The sequence below is a fragment of the Podarcis tiliguerta genome (assembly GCF_965153285.1).
Source record: "Podarcis tiliguerta genome assembly, chromosome: 1".
Lineage (NCBI taxonomy): Eukaryota > Metazoa > Chordata > Lepidosauria > Squamata > Lacertidae > Podarcis > Podarcis tiliguerta.
In genome coordinates, this window is record NC_139534.1 from 52,151,161 (window position 1) to 52,169,765 (window position 18,605).

The following is an 18,605-nucleotide window of genomic DNA, read 5'->3' on the forward strand; positions in this document are numbered from 1 at the left end:
CGGGGCGGGGAAAGGATTGTCTCCGACGGGAGGGGGCGGGGTCCGTGACAAACGGAAGTGACGTGCGCCAGAGGGCGAAGGTCCGCAGCGAGAGGAGCGAGGGCGCCTCGTGTGCTTTCCAGCCCGGAGTGTGGTAAGCGCCCCCTGTTCCGACAGCATCCCCGGGGCCTCCTGAAACACTCGGGGTCGCGCGGCTTATCTCTATGGCATCTTCCCCGCTGCATTTCTCCGCCAGCCCTGCTGAACGCGGGAGTTGACACGGGTTTTTTCTAGCAGGAACGGCGCCTGAACAATGGTTCACCCCGTCATATGAACCCCTGGCAGTGAATGGTGGCTCTGCTTTCAGGACTAATACTGTACTTATCTCAAAGAATTCTTGGAATACTTTAATAGCCTGTGAAAGGATTTTATTTTTTTCCGGGGGGGGGGGGAATACCCTGACAAATACCCTGGACGTGCTCACTTGCAGGTCCAGATCCACCAGTTAAAGACCAGTAGATACAGGCGATTGATTTTCTTGACACATGTCGGCCCCCACCGGCACTGGCCTTTTCCTCCTTTGCTGTAACTTCTTGTCCATGTGTAATCCTTATGACTCAATAGCTAGCCTTAAGTAATTAAAATAATAATAATAGCTAGCCTGTTTTGTCCTGTGGTTTCTGTGTCTCTATTATGACTTGTGAGAAGCTTTTTCCCTGTCTCTTGCTCTGTTGTTATGTTGCTGCTTGCAGTGTAGACAAATGATGTTATCTTCTTATACTTGACCCTGGGACTGTGTATGTAGCCTGCACAACTGGTTTGGTGACCTTTCTGCCCCACCTTCACCTTTGGTGGAGTGAATGGCTGACTTATCAGTCAGTCTGAAACAGCTGACGTATCCTTCATTTTCTGACCTTCCTTGACCTGGTCATTATTTTTAATGCACAGTTGCACCTCAGTACAGTTGTGAGTGAACTACTGCACAATTCTTTTCAGAATTGCACAGCTTTTCAGACGAACTCTTTCCAACTCTTGACTAACCGTTAAAGACTTTTAATACTGTAATAATATCTGTTGCAAGCACCACTAGGAAATTGAGACATATCATAGAGGCACCAAGAGATTTTGGATCTTTTGGACACTAGTTGGGACACAAGAAGTTTGAAGGCAACTGTGTGCTGGTCATCTGATCCCAGAGCTTAGTATCTTATGCTGTTGTAAAATAGAATTGATTATTTCTGCCCCAGCAACTTATTATTTCAGTGTTGTACCAGGACTTGCCGATCGTATGGTCAGTGGTTCGAATCCCCGCGGCGGGGTGAGCTCCCGTCTTTCGGTCCCAGCTCCTGCCCACCTAGCAGTTCGAAAGCACCCCTAAGTGCAAGTAGATAAATAGCTACCGCTTTATAGCGGGAAGGTAAACGGCGTTTCCGTGTGCTGCGCTGGTGCTGGCTCGCCAGAGCAGCTTCGTCACGCTGGCCACGGAAGTGTCTGCGGACAGCGCTGGCCCCCGGCCTCTTAAGTGAGATGGGCGCACAACCCTAGAGTCGGACACGACTGGCCCGTACTGGCAGGGGTACCTTTACCTTTACCAGGGCCAAAAGATATTAAAATATGAAAGGAGTGGGGCCTCAATACAGTAATAGAATAGTCAGCCCTGATTTAGAAGGGACTTCAGTGACACTATCCACACAATGTTCTTCCCAGGTAATTGTGTATGCAGGTGCACTTTCATGAACCTGAGGGGAAAAGGTGTCTCCAGGAATAATTGACTTGACCTAAAACGGGCAAATTTAGGCTTGTGCTTGTTTGTTTTATTTACCGGTATTTCATAAAATGTATTCATTGCTTGATTGCTAAAACAAACACACACATACCCTCAAAGCTGTTTACAAAACAACCCGCTTGCTGCCCTACCATGTATTTATATTAAGGAATAGAAGCCTTTAGCCTATACAGTGGTACCTCGGGTTACATACGCTTTAGGTTACAGACTCCACTAACCCAGAAATATTATCTTGGGTTAAGAACTTTGCTTCAGGACGAGAACAGAAATCGGCGCGGCGGCAGCAGGAGGCCCCATTAGCTAAAGTGGTGCTTCAGGTTAAGAACAGTTTCAGGTTAAGAACGGAACTCCAGAATGAATTAAGTACTTAATCCGAGGTATCACTGTATGTCATATCTGGTATAGGCTCAGAATCATATGTCCCCCTAAGAATTGCTGCCCTGGAAAGGAGAATAAAGGGTGCAACTTCACTGTCAATAGGAGAAATAGGAGAAAGCTGCACCTATTGTAAAAATTATACTTTCTGTGTGTTACAGACACAGAAATCCAGCCCTGGGGGGTGGGGGCTGTTTTTTGCATTTGTCCCTTGAGGACAAAGGAGATTTTTCATAACTCCTCATTGAATATAGAGATATAACAGCTGGATGTGTTGTTAACCATAGGAGTAGAGGGTCCCTTTCTAAAAAAGCTTGCTGATTTTCTCTCTCTTTCTCCCTCAGATCATGCAGCCTGCTGAGACCTTTTCTGTGTTTGATGCGGCTCAGAATGCAGCTTTAATGAATGGACTTTGCCTTGTAACTGAATCATCAGGAGATGTCACATCGGTGGCCATTCCAGGTACTGCTTTTAAAGGGCCATATATCTGGAAAAGGGTTCTGGCCAAGGGTTCACCAGGTTTGCGGAGTTCATGACTCATGAGTTTAAAACTACGGTTGGTGAAAACACATAAGGATTTGAAACCACAGTTTGATCTTGGCTTGTTCTTGGTAACCAAGCAACAATTCCCGAAGCTCAAACATCTTGGAAAACTTTTAGTTTAAAATGGGAAGCAAATGCTTCTGATTTTATCCTCATGACCACAAAAAGAGGAAGCTGTAGGCTTTCTGTGGCTTATTCATGTAATGAGAAACCATGGTTTCCTTTTGTGTTTGTTAGTGTGTCACTTTATGACATCATCAGTGTGCCGCTTTAGTAATTTTGCATCTTTGTCAATTAGTTAAAAACCAGTTATGTTTAAACTAAATACTGGGCCTGTTTGTGTATTCCATCCAGGATTCTTCCTATCGAGGTGTTAGTGATACTCTCTCACACACAATATTTCTCGATTCCTTTTTTTTGGTTTTCATTCTAATGTTTAAGATTTGCAGCCGTCTGTATCAGGATTTTCACATTCTTAAGCCCCTCAGAATTCGCTGAGGTGTTATACATTTGAGTTGTGTTAAACAAAGATTTACATTCCTTCATACATAACTGTATTTGTGCCAGTAACTGTGTTCATTTTCATTCTGTTCACCACAGTGACTAAGGGAGCAGATCGACCTAGTAGGATCTTAGAGGTGTCAGACAGGATGTACTGCTCTGCCTGCTCAAAAGCCTTTGACAATAGAGAGGAGCAGGTGGGTGTTGCTGAATGTTTTTGAACAATGCTTTCACTGGGAACAGGATGGTGCAAAAATCCATTTGTCTCTTGTCCTCAGATGAAATGCAGTATCCAGTAGATCAATGGCATGAATCTGGATATGGCCAGTGGGACAGATCCTTATCTCTATTACTACTCCTACTCCTACTCCTACTACTATTATTTATTAAATTTGTATTCCGCCCTATACCTGCAGGTCTCAGGACGGTTCACAGGATAAAATCACAATATAAAAACACAACATACATAATTAAAACAAAAACAACGCAATAACACCCCTCCCCAAATTAACCTACCCTACCCTCTGCACTGGCCAAATTTGACAGGTGGGTGGAGCCACCTCTCCTTTCAATCACCTCACAATGACTGGTGATATAGTGCTTTAAAGTTCCAACAATCAGTTGATCATCAGGGCTTCAAAGTGTTGTGTAGTTTGATCCTGTGCACTGGACTCTTATCAGCTGGTCATTGGGACTTCAAAGCTGAAATGTTTGCACTGACAGAAAAACCAGTATTGAATTGCTCCCACAGTTAATATATAAAAGGGAAGCTATAAGTAACAGCTTGCAACATTGTTTTATCAAGAGATGGCCCTTGTTTATTCAGTACTGAATGAAAAAGTGATAGATAATTTTCTACATAAAATTGTTTCTCATTGATATAACACATTCTTTCTCCCCTCTCTTCCTTTTGGCATTTTTGCTTTTTTGAATGTCAAAGTATAAAAATATAAATTAAAAAAGTAATATTAGAACTCTGAATCACCTAATAAAGCTGATTGATGAAAGATTCAGGGCAGACAAAAGGACTTCTTCATATAGTTAAAACTATGCATTTTTTTCTCCTGGGATGTAGTGAGGGCCACAAGCTTGGTTGGCCTTAAAGAGGATTAGACAAACTCAGGGGTGGGGAACTGGATCCAATCTGCAGGCCAGATCCTTAATTCCTCCATCCTCCCCAGGCTAATTTCTTTAACCAAGCTGTAACTGCTAGGCAGCTAATCTGTGGTTGTAGCAAGCTTCTTTGTTGTCTGTTTGCAGGTGCAGTTTGGATTCAAATTGCACCCGCAAAGGACTTCAAAGGGACTTGCTGCAAGGCTTTTTTAAGGTGCACTGTCAGTCAAAGTATGCCTTCAAAGATGCTCATTAACAGTGCTGCTCAGGACTGTCAGCAAGCCTCACTTGCAAAGGGACAATCAAGCGCTCACTTCAAGCTACCAATTGTTCTTTTGTAAGCATCTGCTTACCTGCCCCAAATCTCATGTCACATATGAAGTGAGGTTTGGAAGTGGGCATGTTGAAGAAAATAGCCTCGTGGATCCATTTAGACCCATGATTTGAAGAATCCCCACCCCTGTAATAGAGAATAAGGCTATCAATGGCACCCAGTCTTAATGGCTATGTTCTGCCTCTATTATCAGAGGCAATATGTCTGAATACCAATTGCTGAGAATCACAAGTGGGGAGAGAGTTGTTGTGCTCAGGTCCTGTTTGCAGGCTTCCCATAGGTATCTAGCCACTGTGAGAGCAGAATGCTAGACTAAGATGAACCTTTGGTCCAATCTATCAGGGCTGCTCTTATGTTCCTAAGATTTCAAGTCCCCCAAATCGCAACAAAAATAGGATTTTGTATGATGGGAATTGTAGGCCCTATACTCATAGTAATAACTGATATGCAACTTCCATATTGGACTGACCCAGATACTGTTTTATGTCCTTAATTAAGCACTCGGTATTTCATGATCATTGCAAAGAGGTGCTTTTGCCTGCCCTATGTAGCCTGAGATATAGATGCCTAACACTGAACCAGTTACTACTGTGGCCTATGTTGGCTCTCCCACTGTCCCTTTCTTTTCCTGTGCAGACTGAGCATTATCGACTAGATTGGCATCGTTTCAACCTAAAGCAGCGGCTCCTGGGTCACCGCATGCTCACAGCTGAAGAATTTGAGGCAAAGACTCAAGCAGGTGAGAGGAACATGATATGGGTTCAATAGCTGAGAGTCCTCCATTGAGGCGGGTTGGACTAGATGACCCTTGGTGTCCCTTTCAACTCTAAAATTTATTATTCTATGAATACTACTCAAGAGCTCTGATGGTCCCAATGAGCTCCATTTTCCCAAAGATTCCAACCATCCAGCTTCACAGGCATTCATTAACAGACTGGGTAGAATAAGTCTCAGATGGGTGCCTTAGACTCAATCTCATCCAGCATGGGATGCTAGTTCATTTCACAGTTTATTACTATAATGACCCCTTTGGTTTGACTCTAGCTATGACAACATACTCCATTAGTCAAATGTATGTCCAAAGGAGCTCAGTCGTCTAGATCCACACATATATTTCCTCCCTGCTGTGGTCCTGAGCTGTCTTAAGTAGAGAATTTTCCAGCTTTACCAGTCCAGACTGTCTTCTTTGCATGAGAATGCTCTGTCTTTCTGCCTTGTGGGCAGGAGTTTCAGATTTAAAATTCCAGAAATAGGATCTCTGGAATCCGTTACATGATGCACTTCCTTCTTGACTGTGTGATTTTCTTTTCTGTTACTACCTTGGTCCACAGGTGATGTCTCCAGCATCTCTGGGTCGGATTCCAGTGACTCTGACTTGGACAATGAATCTGAACCACCCAACAGTGAAGGCAGTCATCGGAGCCCCTCTCCATGTCAACGCTCCCAGCGGGTTCTGTTCAGAAATGCCCAAGGCCAGCTCATCTCAGTTTATCGCTGTGTGCTGAACACTATGAAGGCATGTCACAGGATAACAAAGCAAAGCGCCTACTGGACCTCATTCCTTTTCTTGCTTTTGGTCTCTTCCTGTTTTAGTTACCAGCTGTCTCTCACCAAATGATAAATGCCTGTCACGAACACACACACACCAAGAGGATAATGCTGTGGCCAAGTTTTAAAGGAAGTCTAGTGTCTGTTGCAATAAGCATAAAAGCGGTTGGTCTTAATTTTCCCACCTACTATCTTGCTTTAATTGCAAACTCTTCCTCCCAAGCAGGTATTATAATTTCAGCCAGTTGGGACTGTGTTGGCTTGTTGCCATAAATGTGTGGGTTTCTCTCTTAAGTCCTGCACAGTTCCTCTAGTCACCTGACTGACTTTTCCTTGCCCATTTATTTTTAACATCAAACTGGCCCATTTTGCTTTCCTGATATTACTCTTTCTCATAACTGTCAACTTTTCCCTTTTCTAGCGAGGAATCCTATTCGGAATAAGGGAATTTCCCTTTTAAAAAAAGGGAAACGTTGACAGCTATGCTTTCTGTTTTGTAACTGATGCTTTCCTAGAAGAAACCTGAATTTCTGCAGGATGAAGGAAGCATTTCCCCCACTTCCAAAACTTCTGTGGGAAGGGAACATCCCTTGAAATCCTTTTGTCTGTTTGGGACCAGCTAACACCCTGCCCATCCCTATTTAACAGCCAGGCTGAAAGCTGCTCTCATTGCTCAGTCAGTAAAACTCTCAGTAACTGAAGGGGTCTTTTGTCCATCCAGGGCAGTGTGGAGGAGCCTGAAGAGCTAGTGGCGTCCCTTCAGAGACAGAGCTCAGGAACCTCCTGGGTGATCCTAATGGCTGGCGGGGGACACTTTGCAGGAGCTGTCTTTAAGGGGTAAGAACGCAGAGGGGGATATCTGTCATGTGGGTCAACTTGCGAGCTGTAACAGCTGCCTTAAGAGTGTGACTGTGTCAGAAGGCTGATAAACCACGATCCCACATGTGCTTCCAGGCCAGTGTTAATGATCATCTCATGGTCTCCACTAAGCAGTTTCCTGGAAGTTCATGAAGAGAGAGAATGGGTGGGTGGGGAATGTAGAGTGCTTTATATCTGTAATCTGCTGGACCCCATTCAAGGTGCAAATCAGATGAGGAACCTGTGGCCCTCCTGATGTTGGATTCCAACTCCCATCATCTCCAGCCAACATGACCAATGCCCAGGTGGATGTTGGAGATGTAGTCCAACATCATCTGCAGGGCCACAAGTTCTCCATCCCCCAGATTCAAGGAGTTTATCAGTAGGCAGGAAGGCTAGAAGTGGACGCAAAGCATAATCATGATGAGGCAAAGCAAATTCAGCCAAGAACAACCACATAATGTGTGTGTGCAAAAACAGTCTCCACTCAATACTGACTCACCAGCACCTCCTCCCTGGAGAAACTTGAGGTCTTCATGGATGCATGCAATATAAAGCAGCCCATTTTAAGAGCTTGAGGATGTGAGATAAAAGGTCTTCATCCTTTGCTAAGCCACATCAGTCTAACATGAACGAAGACATCTGATCCATCCATCTCAATATTGCCTACAAAAGAGTGAGGAACCTGTGGCCCTCTGGATAGTGTCAGACTACAGAGCAGCAGCATCCCTGACCATTGGCCATTCTAGTTCGGACCAGTGGTGGTTGGAGTCCAGCAACATCTAGAAGGCCTCAGGTTCCGTATTCCTGGTATGGCTAAAACCTGAGTCCATTTTGGCTAGACTTGGTTCCTAGTGAAGACATTCATGCTAAGATGATGATTCTGGATGTCGGTCTTTGCTGTAGGCTTACCGTCACTTTCTTCCCAGAAATGAGGTGCTGGAGCATAAGACGTTCCATCGGTATACAGTGCGAGCTCGCCGAGGGACAGCCCAAGGAGTGAGAGATGCTCAAGGGTCTATGCCAAAATCAGCTGGGGCCACACTGCGGCGCTACAATGAGGCTGCCTTGCTCAAGGTGAGTGCAGACCCTAGTAGAACCAAGGGTGAACACACAAAATGAAAAGGTGACAGCTATTTGAGAGCTTTGCTGTTTGAGTAAGATTGTCCCAGCTGTTCTGCCTTCACACAGGAAAGATGCAGTTGACTTTTACTGCAAGTCTATGCCAGTTCTTGTCAGTAGTCTGTGCATTAAAACAGTGACAGAAGAGGAGGATAGACCACTCTAGTCCCAATGATGTAGACCAGGGCAGGCAATGTGGTGTCTTCCAGATGCAGTCCATCAATGAGTCCCATCATCCTTGACCATTGGCCCTGTTGGCTGGGACTGATGGGAGTTGGAGTCCAACCACATCTGGAAGGCATTGCCCTGGGTATCTCTAAGTAATCCCTTCTTGCTGCAGATTCCATATTGAGAAATGAAGCCCTTCCATACCATTCAGACTGTTTCTGCATTCTCTCTTTTGAAATGATGTATTTTATGTATAAATGGCACTGGGGATCTCTTGGAAATAGGTGACCAATGGTTACGTTCAGATCCTATGCAACTCAGCCTTCATTGTGGTTACTTCGGCTGCACTAAAGGCGACAGCGATGGGCCTACCTGTTATACTTGTCTTTTCCTGCAGGATATTCAGGAGTTGTTGGCCAGCTGGACAGGGCATTTGCAAGGAGCAGAGTGTATCTTCCTTCGTGCCCCTCGCACCAACCGAGCTCGGTTTTTTGGCAGCAAAAATAGCCCTCTTCAGCGAGATGATCCCCGTATCCGGGGCATTCCTTTTAGCACCCGGAGAGCCACCTTCCACGAGGTGCAGCGGGTGCATGGGGTTCTGAGCAGTCTGCAAGTGTATGGTGAGCACAGCTTTTAGTCCCCGATCCCCACCCAAGTACTTGAAATGATGCTCCAATGTCTTTGTGTGTACTGTTTCTGACTGTAATCTTGGTTTTTGCCTAGAGATGTGGAGGCCCAGGGATGAGGTGGAGTATTGGAGTGTGTGTGTCATTTCCCTCCCATATCTCTATTCTAACCTTGTTTGCTTCTTTTAGCTCCTTTGCTCTTGCTGGAATTGGGCCACTGTGAATTGTCTATCTAGAAATCTGCCATTAGGAGTGGGAGTGGAGGGCATGGAACCAAGAGGATTTCTATCCTAGAAAACACCATTCTGACTCTTTTGGCAGGCAAAGACACAGCAGTGGCAGATTTGATTTCCTCCCCTCGGAAGAGCTGGAAAAAGGTCCTTCCTTTGGATGAAGCATCTTCACAGAGTCAAGACACTAGTGAGTTGGAGAGCCTTGCCATCCCTGTCCTTGTAGCAATCCTTCATCCACTGCAGATGCTATGTTCACTTTTTACCATCATAATCACCTAGACTATTGGGTGGAAAGACCACTGTGGGCTGCTGAAAGCAGCAAAGCAGGGGATTCTGCCTCCACTGGGAAATGGCTTTACGGAGAGTCCCTGGAAGAGGGTTGCGGGCAGGAAAATGCTGAAATCACGATGGTGGCTGCTAATGTGTAGGATGTGATCTAACAGTGGCTGCAGTACAGCTGATGAAGGACTGATAGGCTGATTTGGATCACCTTCCATACCCCAATCCTCAAGTTCATTGAATGATCCCTACTTTGTTCATCAGAAGCTGAGAAGGAAAGGCTTAACCACGATCCCGTTTTCTTACAGTCTCTGCAGCAAAGCCAGAGGAGGAGAAGGAGGAGGAAGAGAAAAGTCTGCAGCAGCTGGAGTTGGTAGAGCAGACACTGAGTACACTGGAACTCCGAGAATTTGAAGTGGAACCAAAATTAAATCGCAAGAAGAAAAGGAAGAAACAAAAAACACTGATGGGTAGGTGGCTGAGGTAATGGACCTATTATTAGGTACAGATAGTGGGTGCATTCTCTTTCTAGAATGGCTAAATTATTTGCCTGCCTTGAAAGACACCGACCAGAGCCCCACAGTTTGGTGTCCTTGGCAGCTGCTTCCTATCAAGATGCAGGCTCCCAGGATAAGAAAGCCATGATGGGCCCTGGGCCAAAATCTAGAGGGACCTTAGTTCACAGAAAGTCAGAAGCTGCAACCCAGAAACTGAAATACAGTCCGTTTGGGAAGAAAGTTGTGCAAGCATTGGATATTCCATTAAAGCAAACCCCTGGGACAAACTGTATTCAGCATTTGCAGAAATGGCAACATCTTACCTGATCAAAGCACCGCTGTCTCTGTTAGGTAATCTGTTCTAGGTTAAAAATGTGCAATAGAAGAATGGCAACCAACATGATAAAATAGAACACACAGGATTCCTGTAGACAGAGGTGGGGTGGAGGGGACATTGCATTATGGGGAAATCAGTTTTGTACTTGCCGCAAGAGAGTCCACCCTCTTCTATTTTCTGGGAGGCAGTGCTTTCACATCTTTGTTCTGCTATCTTTACTCATGAGGACTGGGGCTTTAAAATGAAATCTGATAGGTGTGCTGGATTTCATTATACTACCTGCCTTTCATGGGATAACTTGTGTGGCTGAAGAGGAGCCGCCGCAGACCCAGAGAAGTCAGTGTCAGCTGAGATGGTTCCAAAGATTTAAGAGAGCACAAATGAAGGCTGTCTTAAACCACCCTTCTAAATTACCCCTTTCTAAATCTGCATCATCTCAATGTTATAGGTTGAACTGCATCCATCTCTAGTTTTAAGGTTAAAAGCAGGAGCTGCTGCTGCAGCTTTGGAGTCAGAGCAGTGTCATTGAGGGATAGAAATGATTGTCTTTACCCCATGATCAGCTGTTCCCAAGCAGAAAAAGGGAACCACAGTTCTCCTGATGTTAATGACACTTGGAGCAAGTTGGGAGAGAGGGGTGGGCTTTTAGAACATGGGTGGTTAGTTTATCTGAATCCACCATTCATGCATTTCTGGGTCATTCTAGACAAAGTTACAGTGCTCACTAGACAGGGATCAGAATGGTACTGATAGACTAAAATGAACTGGACAGGAAACAACACCTTGCATGTTCTTTCTTTTGAAGCAGAGTCCTCCACTGAGACTTCAAGAGGTGTGAAAGAGCCCAAGGCTTTGTTGCCCAGAACAGAGGAGTCACCCAATACTCAGAATTGTCTGAAATATGATGGTGAGTTTGGGGGTGGTTGTGTGAGCATCAGCAAGATCTGCACTTCCCCACTCCGTTTTATAATAAGGGGTTCTACAACAACTTGCCATTTGGGCCATTATTGTAGGTTGGAAGCCTGTGCTGGTTAAGGGAGTGGCAAAACCAAGACTTGACATTCTGTTTACCCTTAGAGGTAACATGGATATTTCATGGTTAATGTGAGACTCTTCCTTCCTTCCTCTAGGTCTTAGCACATCGTTACAAGATGCCTTGTTCACAGCGTGTAAGATGGGAGACCTGAAGGCACTACAGCATCTTCTGGGGAGAGATAATAGCACAGCAGATAAAGCAGATGACTGCAATGGTATCACCCCACAGCAATTGCTCAACTCACCCCTGGATGAGAGTGGCTGGACCCTTTTGCATGTGGCGGCAGCAGCTGGAAGGAGTACAGTTGTGCGGCTGCTGTTGGAGATGGGGGCTGATCCATCCCTTAGGTAATGCCCAGCTTGAGAAGACTATATTGATGCCTAGAGTCCTAAGACTTGGTTCTTGAGTTGCACTTCTGCTCTTTGAGTCAGAACTGCTGACCCCATAAAATTCAAGCTGCTCCTCTTGAGTGTCAGCTGTCCTTGACTCAGTTACACATTAAGTCTGAGCCCAGGTCTTTCAGAAGTATTGAGAATTAGTTGTTCTCAAAGGGCCAGAGCACTTGAGGGCCACTTTGTCCAAGTACCTATGCAAGCATAGGAAGCTGGAGGACATTCCACTCTCTGGAGGACATTTCAAATCTGTTCATAGCCTAGGATGGTTTGGGCTTCTCTCTCACTTCCAGTACCCAGTCGTAGAAGCAACAAAAGTGATGTGGCACAAGCTGCTTCCATTTCCCAGCAGTGTCATCTTCTACAGTGGTTAGGGTTGCCATATTTCCAAAAGAAAAAACCAGAGCACCCCAAAAGCCCCCCAAAAAGTGAATTTTCGATTGACTTGCCTAAGATCCAGGACAAAGCGCTGCCTTCTGGAAATTTCCCCCTGACGTCAATTCCCCAGTAATGTCTGGGGAAATCTGGATGTATGGCAGCCTAACTGTGGTGTAGGTCACAGATCTGGACCTAAAGTTACATTGTGTTTCCTCCCCAGGGACAGACAGGAACAGCCTCCATACTGTGTTTCTGCCAATAAACAAACTCGTAATGAATTCCGTAGGTTCAGGGGTGAACAGCCTGAGAAATATGACTACGACCGGGCTCAGGTGGGTAGATGTATGTATGAAGAATGCTCTGGATGCATGTATGAAGAATTGGAAAGTGTCTAGTGTGGACGCTTACACTTGTGAATAAATAGAAAGCAAGTGCAAGTTGATCATCCTGGGCCAAGCCAGCTGCCCACAGAAGAGTCCTTATCTGTTCTTGTATGTTACTGACCTTGGACAGTTTTTGAGTTGCACAGCTTGCAGTTTAAGAAGGGAAGGCTTGATAAGAAGAATTCCAGAGTCCTTTTTGTCTTCCTTCCACTAATTCCCACGTAGCTTAACTATTTGGGGTGGGGGGCTCTTTTAGACCCTGCCACCCGTACCCATCCTTTGCATATCTCTCTGGAATCTCACACTCAGTGCAAAAGGCATCCTGGATTTCTCTTAATCAAATGCTCGCTCAAGCAGGCATTAATTTAAGTGAAAGATACATTTGAGTATGTGTATGAAGGACTTTTGTGTGTGTTTGTTTAAATCTCCCAGCTCTAAATATGCTATTGGAGCAGAGATGGGAAGGAAATGAATTTTGATGGTGTCTAGGGACTTTGCATCCAGAGATGTAGCAGGGCAGCAGCATACACAGAACAAAGGGAGACTCAAGCCCCTTTCAGGATCTCTTCTGGCTACTTGCTGCCGGGACTAGCCCTTTTCTGCTGGATCCACATCTACTATGTAATTGCAGGTACCTGGACCCCTGACGGCAGAAATGGAAGCCAGACAGGCAGAACGCCGCCAAGCACAAAAGGCCCAGCGGAAGCAGCGTGAGAAAGAGAAACGAGAGGCACAGCAGCTGCTTGAGCAAGAAGAGGATGAGAAACGGTGCTTTGCCCTGCTGAGTGATCGTGAGAAGGTGAGAGCCTCACTTCTGGAGCTATAAGCTTCCTGATATGATACATGGCATCATCTGCTGTGCTGATCACAGAGAGCTTGCTTGACCAATGTTGTCCGAGAGAAGCTGTGGTTTCATGTAAAGAAAAGATTTTGCTGTTTCCTTTCCTTATCCTGACAATTGGTTATATTGGGTCATCCCTGTTGGTGTGGATATCTTTCTAGTTCTAGCATCTCCTGAGAAAGACACTTGATAAGACTTATTATACTGTTTTTCCTGAACCAGGCAACATCGGCCACTTTGGAGTGCTTTTGTTGCCATTTCTGAACCCATCTGTGCAAGACAAGCAGAATGGGTTTTTTGTTTTAGAATGTAATGAGGATCTTGAAGATCTACTTAATGTTGTCATGCTGGGATATGTCCTGAATCTAGGTAGGCATCTCTGTCTTTTCCATGGACATGACCTATATGTAAGAAAGGCCTCCTGAGATAGAGAATAACTCACAGATCTGTCCTACTTCCTGAGTCTTTGCTATACAGCCAAAGTTACCTTGAGAAAGGAATTTGGAACCTGCTACTCTGAACCAGTCTGTTCCTGCTCTGTAAACCGTGTGTGTTATTCTGATGGACTTAAATATCATAGGGCATTTCTGCTGCATTTTACTAAAATACTTACGCCCTCCTGTTAGGAAGATCTGTGGTGAAATCTGTTTAGTTTTTAGTTTCCACAAGCTCCCTTGAATAAAAGGAACATGGCTAACTCTGGACTTAGTATGTGACATACAAGCAGATTGCTTTTATAGTTTGACCCAGCTCTGGAACATCCTTGCACATCCTCCTAAATGAACCACTTGTTTTACATAGGATTTTGTACAATGGGATGAAGACACTTCTCCCTATAGACCCTGGGGGACAGTTCTTTGTTGTTGTTCCTAATAGTATGTGTGTATTGCTTCTTAGCGTGCGTTGGCGGCTGAGAGGAGACTTGCTTCCCAACTAAAAGACTCCAGTGCAACTCTTACCAATACCAGGTAAGGTGGGTGAGTGGTGTGTTCCTTTTTGGCATGACCTCCAACTACAATGATTCCAAGCTCATGCGGTCTCTTTGGTTTCTATAGGCGCTGTTGGCTATGTGGAGAGTCGCTACTGGGCCGCATTCCCTTCCATTACCTTGACTTCTCCTTCTGCTCCACGAACTGTCTGCGAACTCATCGACAAGCAAATGCTGCCCTGTCCTAGCTAGGGTTTTTAAAATTTGGGCCTTAATGATCTACTTCCTAGAATCTGAATGGAAATAAAAAATCTAGTCTATGACTGCTGTCACTTAGATGAGGAAGTGCAGCAAAAACATATTAGCTGCTTCTGTGTACTCCAGAGGAGGCTAACCTGGGCAGCTGGTACCTTACTGGCTCAGAAATGACACCTCTAAAAGGTCTTTTTCTTCCATTTTACACTAGAAGCAGGATTTTATGTATGGGAGATGGGGTTGGAGGAGGCATTGGAAGACTGCTTTCCATGAGGAAAGGAGTACAGGTTCCTTTTAGAGACTGGAGAGAAGAGGGTGAGACACTGGTTTCTTTGCTAGCTCCAAGTATACCAATGTTAACAGAATCCTCATGAGAATTTTTTCCCAGGAAAATAACTATTTGATCAGTTATTTCCTCAAATAAAATAATAGCTACAGTAACATGGACCTGCTGCTATCTCTAGCCCTGATTATGTCTCTTAAAGTTACTGCAAAACAAGTTATACAAGAAGGCTTATAAGTCAAGATACAACAAATGTCCTTTTTAAGGTGGTGCAGAGAATTTCTCCCTTTGCTTCATATGTTTCATAGAGGTTGGGTGTATTGTTGTGCCATGTCATCAATCTCTGCCACCCCTTGGATGGCCGCCACCACTATATTTTCATTGCATTGTTTGGGCAGCTTCCAACCGGAGCCATTCTTATTTGCCTTTCCCCATACCTTTCTCTTCCCCCTGCCCCAGCCTCTCAAAGTATTGTGAATCAATAAACTACAATGCAGAACTGTGGTAGGTGTATGAATATTTAATCCAAGGTCCAGTACCTAAAACACCATATTAAGGCACCAAGAGTCTGTCCATGGTAATGTGCCCTATACAGCAGCAGCTGTGAAGGATACTCCGCTGAACGGTTTTGAATACTTACAATCTGTTTCTAGTTTTGTTTTTTTGCCTGGGCTACTCTTTAAAAGCACAGAACCTTCATCTGACAGTGCCCTCTATTCATTTGCCTCCTACATTGTGATGGTTTCAGTCTTCCCCTTGGAGTAACATGTGCAGATCTCAGCAACTTCGTAGCTGGACAGTAATTCCTCTCACTTCCTGTCTTTGTGGGTGTAGTTGTAGGTAACATTGAGAAGCGGGCGGGAAACAAAAAGCACTTTGGGATTATCTGGGGCTTCCTGCAGTTCCAGAACGACGAGAGTGTTGATGGCTGAGCCACTGAGGAATGAGCCAGGCACATAGAGAGTTTGCTGCGGTCCACGAACTGGCCAGAACCGACCCAGATTGAAACCATTGATCCAGACCTGACCCTGGGTGAAAACGTGAGAGGGGCTTTTATAAAACAATACATTTTTTGGAGCACCCTGAAACACTACTCTTCTTGGTTCCAACAGCCACTTTTATCTACTGTTGTTTATGCCTAGATCATTTGAAACAAACACAGCTTGATGGGTGCTGTGGGAAACGTGTTTCCTTCAAAACACGTTGCACTGATTTTAAGCACAATTTCTTAGGGAGTAGGTGGGCATAGACTGACTTTATTTCCATGGCCTTAACATTTAATATACCACTAGTTTGATACTATTACCCTTTCTCCAGCCACTGTTTTAAGATTATCAATGTGTAAGAGTGGCAACTAGCTGTTTGGGTGGCAGGGGCCCCTTTGCCCATAACTAGACACAGCAGAAAAGCTGAGGGAAAGAACATAGCTGTCTCAATGAAGGTTGGTCTACTCATTATGATGCCATAGGAGGAAGGGCGGGTATTAGTGTTAGAAACAGAGATGAAAGCTAGGAGCTAAATGGCACCTTAAACCTAGGTTATGGGTGCAACAACGGAATGTCTAGGCACCCTTTTTTATAACAAGAATACAAAGCTGAAAATGAATGAGCTGCAGCTAAAATATGTTCATTTTTTAACATGGTCTACTCCTTCCCTGCCCCCAATATTCTTAAGAGGGTCTCTTCTCCAGTCTTCAGAGAACAGCTGGAAGTGGGGAGGCAGAAAATGGTCCTCCTTTCCTTCCACTCTGCAGTTCTAATCTGAAATTTTAGGTGCAGTACTACGCCCAGAGTGCAGAAACTGCTTGCGCTAATGAAATTCCCTGTCACAAAAGAACAATGGGAGTTTTTAATACTGGCAGGTATCAGTTAAATAATTGAATAAATTGGAGTTAATCTGAGGATTTCAGTACCTTGGTCCAACCTGGGAGCTTCAAGTAGGAGTCCTCGCTGATGCCCGGTGTTGTGAATGTTCCTGTATAGAAAGCAGGTCCTGTGTGCCCACTGCTTGACTGGGCAGTTGGCGGCCATGCATGGGCTACAGCTGTGTCTATGTCTAGGGGATAGATGATCCAGTCACTGAGTATGGAGGTACCCAATGTGATATTGTGGATCAGACCCTGGGCACAAAGATAAGTTGGAGGTAGGTTAGGTGCAGTCGAGAATAAGGTTAGAAAAGCACCCTCAAGAGGAGATGGTGGAGTAGATAGCTGGCAAATAACCAGCACAGCAGTGTACCCCAACACCCCTGAGTGTTCATTCTTCTTATTGACTTAAGTAACATCAGATCTTGCAGCGGCTAAAAAGTGGGACTGCCCCACTTCAGCTCTACTGCAGCCCATTTCCTAAGGCAGCACAATACAACATTCCAAAACGCAGAGAAGGCCCTCACTTCTTTCATTAGACTCTAGCCCAGTGGTTCCCCACAGATAACTTGAAAATTGTCGAGTGCCTTAGTGGACCACTTAATGACTTTTCTTCCTGTGGTTGCCATAGTAATGTGCTGATTATGATTGTACAGTATTACAGTTTGAATTCAATAGTTACTCCCGTATGTGTATGAGACAGCAGCCTTTAAGTCCATGCCAACCATGCATGCCTCCAATGGATAATAGTGGAAGTGTTATCCTTCAGCCAACTATTCTGGCAGTAGTAGCCCCAGGCTCCCTTTTCAAATGCACCTTAAAGTCACTGTCATTGGCCCCAAAGTTGATGCGACCCATGCTCTCCACCACCAAGTCCAATGTGGCCCCAAGCTGGCCCGATATATTGATCCCATTCACTCTGTCTCTTTCCAGTGTTCCCTGGTACTCCTGAAGCAGGAAAGAAATAAGGTTAGCTGGTGCTCCAAGACAGAGCTGAAGCAAAGCTCCTGTGTGCTCCAGGCTCTGACCCATCCTATGAAGATGCAGTGAACCAGAGTGTGGGCCTAGGACTTGTTATACCCTTCAGTTTACCTAAGTAAGAATCTTCCCTACCCACTAGGAAGGGCCCCACTCTCCACCTTACTCCATTGAGCAGAACGTAGGCAAGATCATGGACCCCATTCCTAGAGGCACTGAGCAAGGCAGGCTCCACGATTTCCTGCGGTAGAAGGGTCCGGTAGAGCATGAAGCCATGGGCCTGGAATGCAGAACAGAATCCGCAAGAGGTGTCAACTGCAATCCCACTGGGGACTCTTAAGCAGAAATAGCCATGGGCCTTTGCTGACCCAGACTCTTAATCTACTTTCTTACCTGCTTCAGAGCTTCAAAGGTGATAGGATAGGAGGAATAGAACGGCAAGGAAGGCGAGAGAATGGCAAGAACATCCAGCAAGGCCACACGCTACAGAAAAGATGATGGGTTCATGTATAGCCTTTAAATTGTTCAATTATTCAAGTATGCTTCCCCCAACCCACCCAAATGGCTATTGTTGATTTTCTTATCACCCCAAAGCTAAGGATACAGCAACACTAAAACCAGGAGAAAACAAATAAAGATTGTAGAGTCAAACATAAAATGCTTTCAGAAATAAAAACCACTTTAAGCACAATCTAAAAATGAGTCTGTTGTGCCACCAGCAAGAAGGCCCTGTACCTATCTTTACATGTGCAGTCTCTCATATACAATCATCACAGAGGTTCCTCTGCTTTCCACCAGCTCCCATTTCACTTCCTTCAGACTTCTCCCCAGTTTGCTTTCCTGCCTTACCAACTTGCACCTCAGCTGAAACACAATGAAAGTTCAGGAAGGTGCCCACAAGAGAGCAAAGTCACTCCATCATCCAACTAAAGACATGCACTTGTAAGGGAATGGTTTCTAGCTCTCAC

General features: G+C 45.0%; 2 protein-coding genes across 7 annotated transcripts in view; one reads left to right on the forward strand and one right to left on the reverse strand.

Moving 5' to 3' along the window:
• The first annotated feature begins 23 nt into the window (after window positions 1-23).
• Window positions 24-15,298, forward strand: ANKZF1 (ankyrin repeat and zinc finger peptidyl tRNA hydrolase 1). 3 transcript variants are annotated; one of them, XM_083432604.1, is made up of 16 exons: window positions 24-133; window positions 2,485-2,602; window positions 3,284-3,381; window positions 5,268-5,370; window positions 5,963-6,147; window positions 6,901-7,016; window positions 7,967-8,114; window positions 8,725-8,947; window positions 9,275-9,373; window positions 9,783-9,935; window positions 11,105-11,206; window positions 11,430-11,682; window positions 12,326-12,437; window positions 13,120-13,287; window positions 14,227-14,297; window positions 14,385-14,953. In XM_083432604.1, the coding sequence occupies exons 2-16, from the start codon at window positions 2,488-2,490 to the stop codon at window positions 14,503-14,505; spliced, it is 2,067 nt and encodes a 688-aa protein (XP_083288730.1). In that variant the 5' UTR covers window positions 24-133; window positions 2,485-2,487; the 3' UTR covers window positions 14,506-14,953. The 3 variants fall into 3 exon arrangements, with proteins under 3 accessions (XP_083288730.1, XP_083288729.1, XP_083288728.1); XM_083432603.1 differs by having other exon boundaries at window positions 25-133; window positions 9,774-9,935; window positions 11,108-11,206; window positions 14,385-15,298; XM_083432602.1 differs by having other exon boundaries at window positions 25-133; window positions 9,774-9,935.
• GLB1L (galactosidase beta 1 like) overlaps window positions 15,296-18,605 on the reverse strand; it is a 14,374-nt gene continuing 11,064 nt past the window's right edge. For all 4 annotated transcript variants that reach the window (XM_083432635.1, XM_083432634.1, XM_083432633.1 and 1 more), the window contains exons 13-17: window positions 18,031-18,120; window positions 17,804-17,917; window positions 17,476-17,607; window positions 16,708-16,914; window positions 15,296-15,823 (exon numbers count right to left, since the gene is read on the reverse strand). In XM_083432635.1, coding sequence (XP_083288761.1) covers window positions 15,605-15,823; window positions 16,708-16,914; window positions 17,476-17,607; window positions 17,804-17,917; window positions 18,031-18,120 — 762 coding nt within the window. In that variant the 3' untranslated portion in view covers window positions 15,296-15,604. The remainder of the gene's footprint in view (window positions 15,824-16,707; window positions 16,915-17,475; window positions 17,608-17,803; window positions 17,918-18,030; window positions 18,121-18,605) is intronic.

Bases quoted from the DNA above. Each gene is read 5' to 3' on its own strand.
- ANKZF1 (XM_083432602.1), top strand. From the start codon at position 2,488: ATGCAGCCTGCTGAGACCTTTTCTGTGTTTGATGCGGCTCAGAATGCA. The intron at 2,603-3,283 runs GTACTGCTTTTA...TGTTCACCACAG, and splicing joins CACATCGGTGGCCATTCCAG to TGACTAAGGGAGCAGATCGA. The intron at 8,948-9,274 runs GTGAGCACAGCT...CTCTTTTGGCAG, and splicing joins GAGCAGTCTGCAAGTGTATG to GCAAAGACACAGCAGTGGCA.